This window comes from Rhea pennata, unplaced genomic scaffold, assembly GCF_028389875.1.
Source record: "Rhea pennata isolate bPtePen1 unplaced genomic scaffold, bPtePen1.pri scaffold_32, whole genome shotgun sequence".
Lineage (NCBI taxonomy): Eukaryota > Metazoa > Chordata > Aves > Rheiformes > Rheidae > Rhea > Rhea pennata.
In genome coordinates, this window is record NW_026907679.1 from 1,782,154 (window position 1) to 1,789,023 (window position 6,870).

General features: G+C 53.3%; 1 protein-coding gene across 1 annotated transcript; it reads right to left on the minus strand.

Moving 5' to 3' along the window:
* Positions 1–3,502: 3,502 nt before the first annotated feature.
* LOC134154532 (olfactory receptor 14A16-like) lies at positions 3,503–3,988 on the minus strand (the record flags this gene model as incomplete). Its single annotated transcript, XM_062601205.1, has 1 exon — positions 3,503–3,988. A coding segment is annotated over one exon (486 nt), but the record flags the coding sequence as incomplete, so codon positions are not given.
* Positions 3,989–6,870: the final 2,882 nt, after the last annotated feature.

The window sequence follows — 6,870 nt, forward strand, 5'->3', positions numbered from 1 at the left end:
TTGCACAGTGGCTACTGTGGCTGTCAGCACAAATACCATGCACTGAGATTGCTGCTGCCAGGCCTCCCAGCTGCTGGTGTATGTGGTTTGAATCGCTGGTGCATAGGATTCTCCAAGATGTCGGCACCTAAGCCACATCTCTGTAATAGACCCATGAAGCAAGCACTTTCTGACTGACCAGCTGCCATCAAGTCTATTGAAGACAGTCAACTCATGGAGCTAGAGTGTGCTTCAAGGTGTGCTCACAGGTGTGCTTAGCTGTCTGGGTGAGGTAGAACTCAAGTCAGCTTTCACATTAAACTCTCCAACATTGATGTAGGTGACCAGAGATTGAGAAGCTTCTGCCCCAGCCAAGCTGGCCAAGCACACATGAAGAGATCTGTCTGGTTAATGGATAAAGCCTTTTGTGAACAACATTGTCCTGGCTTCTCTCCTCCACCTCCTTTGACAGTATCAGTGAAAGGAAATCGCAGTGAGCAAGGCTCTGGAGGCACAGAAGATTGAGCCCTTTCTGGAGTTGGAGCCTGTAGGAAAGTTCTGATTTTCCAAGAATCTTGAGCAGTCCTCAGAGTGGTTGGCATAGGTGACATTTCCTGCAGTCAGCCTCTCTACTAAAGCTAGCACTCAGCCCCCTCACGGCTCGGCAGGAGGTTCCTGGGGCCTTGCACGTGCACCACTGCCTTCTTGTGTGCATGCCACCGTGTTGGGCAGCTAGTTGCACAACTCTCCAAGAGATGGCCAAGACCTCTTTTGTGGCATGCCTGGTCTTTTTGGAGGAGACTCAGCTGGATATGTGCGGGCCCATTTTCTCATTGTAGCTCTGCTATTGTCCAAGCACATCAAGGGCCCACTGCTCCCTCTGAGACTGGGAGGTGGGAGCCAAAGACAGACACATGACTGGCATGGGAGGGACATCAGCAGCCAGGGCCCCATCCCACAGTACCCACCTGAGGCGAGTGAGGATGGCCCAGAGATGAAAGTCAGGTTCAAGCATGGATCCAGATCATCTGTCATGTTCACGATGATGGGACAGGCAGTGAGACACAGAGTACCTTTTTTGGTACCTCACCACCTGGCCTGTAGTGCCTGACTGCCTCACCTAGCCCTTGCCCAGCCAAGGCTGTGCCCCATGCAGGCTTCAGCAGACACCATGCTCTGGGATCTGCCGGGGGTCTTATGCAGAAGAGAAGCCATGCAAGGCTGGCCTTTTCCCCTCCATCAGGATATGGAGACATGCAAAAGGATGGAGCTGGTCATGGACCACCCCACAGGTGGGGTGTGCTGTCAACCCTGGAAGGGCTAGTCTGGAAGAATGACCATGGGGAAGCTTCTCCACTGCGTGCATATGTAGGGAGAAGATCTGTGGGAGACCTGGCAGTGAGTCCGGGGACTGGCAGAGTACATGACCACAGCCCCAGAGTATGTTCTCTGCACACTGACCAAACTCCTGCCAAGGTCAGACGTGCATATTCCATCTTGTCAACAATGTCGAGCTGCTTCACAGCCAGTGGCTGCTCAAGCTGAGCACAGCTGAGATAAGGAAATAGTTCTAGTAGATTTAAAGGGTTCCTAGGGTACAACAAGCTGATTCCCACCTGGGTGTCCAACACATGCTTCCAGCAGCCTCCCATTAGCGACCCTCCCAGGCATTCCCAGGGCTCCCGAAGCAGTTTGGAGTGTAAGTCTTCTATTAAATCCAGCCTGATCAACCTCCCATGATCCTTGAGTACCCATCTTATGCTGGTATCTGACCTTCCTTTTTCTGCCTTGTGCTCACAGCACACAGCACAGGGAAGAACCTGAGCTCTTCTCCTCTGCACTCGCTATCTCTTGGTGTCTTTCCCAGGAGCCCTGTATTTGCCCTGCAAGCACACGTCTCTGTGCTCCCACACTGCCACTCACGTGCAGCAGCTGCCTGCTGGCACTTCTCCTCACCCAGGCCCTGTGCTGCGCAGCTCAGCTCCTCCCCATCTGTCCCCACCTCCTCTGCCCTCTCCCCAGCCCACCTAGTACAGTAGCTCAAGATGAGGATGATCCATGACAGTGCCTGCTGCAGGGAGCTGCAAAACTCTGGATGTTCACCCATAATCTAGGCACTCTGAAGAGCACAGCAGCTACAGGGCGGAGGGTGGTGGTGGTCAGAGAGGTGTGTCAGCCTCCCCCTCAGCCCTAGGGCTGTGGTCTACTGTGGTCTAGCAATGGCACAAAGAAATGTAGTCCAATCACTCCATTTCTCCACTTCTCCCATGGCTACGACATCCTTAACCCTGGCTGTATGAAGACCCTCTGGCCAGCCCTTCTACCCAGGACAGCACGAGAGTCCTGGGTGCGAGGAGCCTCAGGATCCAGTGACATAGCAGCCTGCCCTGAACTGACAAACATAGCATCAGGTTTTTATTTATTCCTCCCCACAAGCATGTGATTGCTCCTTTCTTCTCTACAGGCATCCTTGCTCCCCAGAGAGCCTTTCCCCAGGCCAGTGGGTCTATGCTGGCCTGGTCAGCCATTCTTGCACCCCTCCCCAAGGCTCTGCATAGGCCATGGTGTGGTGTTGCTGCTCTGCAAGGCGAGTGGGCCATGAGGCCCCAGGGGGACTCAGCCTTGGCAGTGTTGATCAGGGAAGTGGCTATTGGACCAGCATCACTGCATCTGACAACCTCCCACCCAGAATCTCCAGCTGTGGAGGATGGATGGAGCAATCACAGGGTATTGCACATTGCTCAGGATGTTTTCAGAGGTGTCATCAGACCCAGCCCACTCCCTCTCCTCAGGGACATGTGGGGCATTCCTTGCTTTGGCCCTTTACATTTGCTTTACTCTGCTTGGTTTTGGGAGTCTCCACTCACTGCCCATTCCAGGTACATGCTGCCCCTGGAGATGCCCTGTGCTCTCTGACTCCATATCCCTTCCAGAAGGATGGCCATCTGTCACCAGCCCTCTAATATGTGGGACAGTCCCCAGCACACACCTCTTGACCACTCACACTCTCCAGGGGCACTGGGCACCCACAAGTGACAGTTAAATCCAGCCCTCATTCCCACACACATCACTCAAAAGAGATGATGCCCCTTAGCCCATGGAAAATGTAAGCACAACAACAGGGCCTTCCTGGGTGTAATTCCCTGAGTGCATTCTTGACTCCAGCTTTGGAAAAAGACTCCATCATTCAGGCAGAGTACTCAGAAGACCCTCTTTTATTACAGAGATGCTACTTGGGAGGCCAGCTCTGACACAGTGATAGGTAGATTTACAGAAGGCCTCTGTGTGAGAAAGACAAGGTTTGTGCCTCCAGAAATGTGGGAGGAATTCAGACATCTCTCCACAAACATGACTATCACAGACAGACCTCCCAGTGCACAAGAGATGCTGGAGATAAAGTGGGAAACAACTGCTAGGAGAGATGGGCAGCTCATTGCTGCTGAACTAGTACCAGCTGAAACAGTTTCCTCACTGCCTCCTGGAGCTCCTTGTTCCTCATGCTGTAGATGAGGGGGTTCAGTGTTGGAGGCACCACTGAGTACAGAACAGCCAGTACCAGATCCAGAACTGGGGAGGAGATAGAAGGTGGCTTCAGGTAGGCAAACATGACAGTACTGACAAACAGAGAGACCACGGCCAGGTGCGGGAGGCACATGGAGAAGGCTTTGTGCCGGCCCTGCTCAGAGGGGATCCTCAGCACAGCAGTGAAGATCTGCACGTAGGACAGCACAATGAAAACGAAACATCCAAACACTAAACAGCCGCTAATCCCAAGAAACCCAACTCCCCTGAAGTAGGAGTCAGAGCAGGAGAGCTTGAGGATCTGGGAAATTTCACAGAAGAACTGGTCCACTCTGTTGCGTTGGCAGAGCAGTAGTGAAAATGTGTTCCCAGTGTGCAGGAGAGCATTGAGAAACCCACTGGCCCATTCAGCAGCTGCCATTCTGACACAAGCTCTGCTGTCCATGATTGTGCCATAGTACAGGGGTTTGCAGATGGCAAGGTAGCGGTCATAGGCCATGACAGTGAGGAGAGAATACTCTGCTGAAAACAAGAAGACAACCAGGAAGACCTGGGCAGCACATCCTGAGTAGGAAATGGCCCTGGTGTTCCAGAGGGAATTGGCCATGGATTTGGGGACAGTGGTGGAGATGGAGCCAAGGTCGAGGAGGGCAAGGTTGAGGAGGAAGAAGTACATGGGGGTATGGAGGCGGTGGTTGCAGGCTATGGCTGTGATGATGAGGCTGTTGCCCAGGTTGGCAGGCAGGTAGATGCCCAGGAAGAAGGAGAAGTGCAAGAGCTGCAGCTCCTGTGTGTCAGCATACACCCGGAGGAGGAACTCAGTGAGGGAACTGCTGTTGGACATTTTGCACCTCTTGAGCTTGGGGGACTGTCGAAGGAAGAACAGATAGACACAAATTAGGACAGACTTCTCTGAGCAAAGCTCTTTCAAACCGCCCTCCCCCCGAACACACACACAGTAGCACTCCCCATCTCAGCTGCACCATCACTGAGCTCCATGGCTTAAACTCTGGTTTGTGCTGGCTGAGTTTGCCATGAGGAGCAGCGGCCTCTGCCCGTGGGCTCCCGAGGAGTCAGCCCTGACCTACAGCACTGCCTACATGGGAACAGACGTGACTCAGATTTATATTCCCAGTTCCAGTCAGATTTAATCCACTCCATTCTAAACAATGTAGGTTCATGAATAGTTTTAAGGCTTCTTTGGTTTTGTTTTCTTTAGTTGAATTTGACCCTGTCACACCGGAGGAGGATTCTTGGAGGTAGAAATCATCCACACTTCTGCTGCACTCAGAATGACCATTTCTGATTCCACAGAGGCAAAAGGATTCACTCTGGCTTTGGTGCAGAGGGAAGAGTTCTGGCTTGTTCCCAGGTGCCCTCTGCCCCCATCTCAGAGGTGTAGAACTCTTGCGGAAAGTTTCCTTTCCATGTTACCAAAAAGGAAATGGCACTGTGGAGAGCAGAGAAATCCACTTCCAAAGTGCCCATCAGCACTCTTTCAGAGGGTATGTGAGGGGGGTCTCAGCCCTCCCCTTTTGGCCAGCAACACACTGGGCTCCTTCCAGCTGCCCATATCCAGCCTCCCAGTAGCATTTCCGTGTTCTTAGGATCTAGGTGCTTCTGCCTAAGGCACCTGGGTTATACCCAGCTGCAAAGGGAGAGCTGTGCCCTTCTGGAGGGCAGCTTGCAGCCCAGCCAGACACCCCAGGGAAATGGCTGAATGTCCTAAGGATGCTGAGGGTGTTCAGAAGAGAGAGTTGGCTAATTCCTGCCCCCCTACACTGCATTGTCCAGAGCCCCACAGGTTAGAGGGGGATTTGGGCCTCTCACTGTCAAAGACATATCTGCATGGCAGGACCCACATGGTTGGTGTCTGAACTGCATCAGAAACCCCTTGCCCAGAGCGCCCAAGGGGAAGGACAAGGGCAGCATGGGCAGGTAGGAAAGAAATAGGCAGCAACGTCATGGTATTTGTGCTGAGGGAGACAGGGACAGGGAAGGACAGAGAGACACTCAGGAGTGTCTCCTCTCCTGGATGTCTGACTGCTGAGGAAATGACTCATGTCCTGGACCCCACAGCCTTGAGGCAAGAGGGCTGTATTGGGTGGGAGAGGAGAGGGGACTTTGGAGTTGATAGTTTCCTCTCACACTTTGGCCATGGCTCCGCTGCCAAAAGCCATCCCTGCAGGGAGCTGTGTCTCTGTCCCCACATCTCTCCCCTCTCAGTCATCACAGACCCCATCCCTCATGCTCAGCATTCAGCTCTGCCCTGCAGAAAGCTCCCAGAGGCAGGACACTGTCCAGGGGCACCTCCAGGTTTGTAGGAGCTAAGGAGCAGATGAAGCAAACCTAGCTGAGGCTGGAAAGGTGATGCTGACTCTATCTGTAGTCTCCGGGTAGATGAAAGCATTTGCTGAGTCCCTCCCAGAACTGCTCCTCTCTCAGTGTCACTGTCCTGCAGCCTCAGTCCCCTGTCTAAACCTGACAGATCCAGTCCCATTTCACCCCACCCAAACAGAAAATAACTGAAAGTACCAACTCATGAAAGCACCTTCTCTTTCAGCTCTCCCCTGCCTTGACATTCCTGCTGAAAAGTCACCTCTGGATATGTCCCCCAGCCCTGATCCATGCAGCAGGCTCTCCATGGAAGAAAGTACCTGTCCTGTCAGGGGTCTTTCCTTCCTCCCAGACCTTCTCCCTCCAGTGCCATGGGGATCTCCCTGCACAGGCTGAGTGTTGACCCTTGCAGGCAGCAGAGTCCCAGCCCTAGGCACACAGCACCCTGGGGCACAGACACTCTGCTCTGAAGGACAGTCCATGCCCACCTGGGTGCACAACAAGGCTTCACACCCCTGTAGACATCCATCCAAGAAAGGAGCAGAGTGACATGTCCCTCTGACCATGTGGCACGGAATCCTTGTTCTGAAGTTTCTCCCCATCCTCCACACTCACAGGATGGGATGGGCTTAGAAGACTCCTCCAGGAAACACAGGAGCATTGCCCTGTAGCCAGAGCCTTACCATGCAAAAGGCTGTGAAGATTTCTCCTCCCACAAGGAGCTCTCCTCTGGCCTCTCACTCCACACTGCCTTTCACTTCTGTCTTCTCTCACCTCATCTCATCTCATCTCCTCAGCAGCAACATGCAGAGCCCAGAGTCCTGCTGCTCTTTGCAGAGGAGCTGCCTCAGGACACAGCCATCTCTCAGCAGTGCTGCCAGGCTGCCATGAGAAACCTCCATCCCCAAAACTGGACTCAGCTCAGGAGCACAGGACCAGCTGAAGGCAGGAGTTGTTCAGTCCCTTGTGATCCCTCCTCCTGGGAGATGTTCCCTCAAGTAGGCTAAAATAAACACCTGTTTTCCCTTTCTA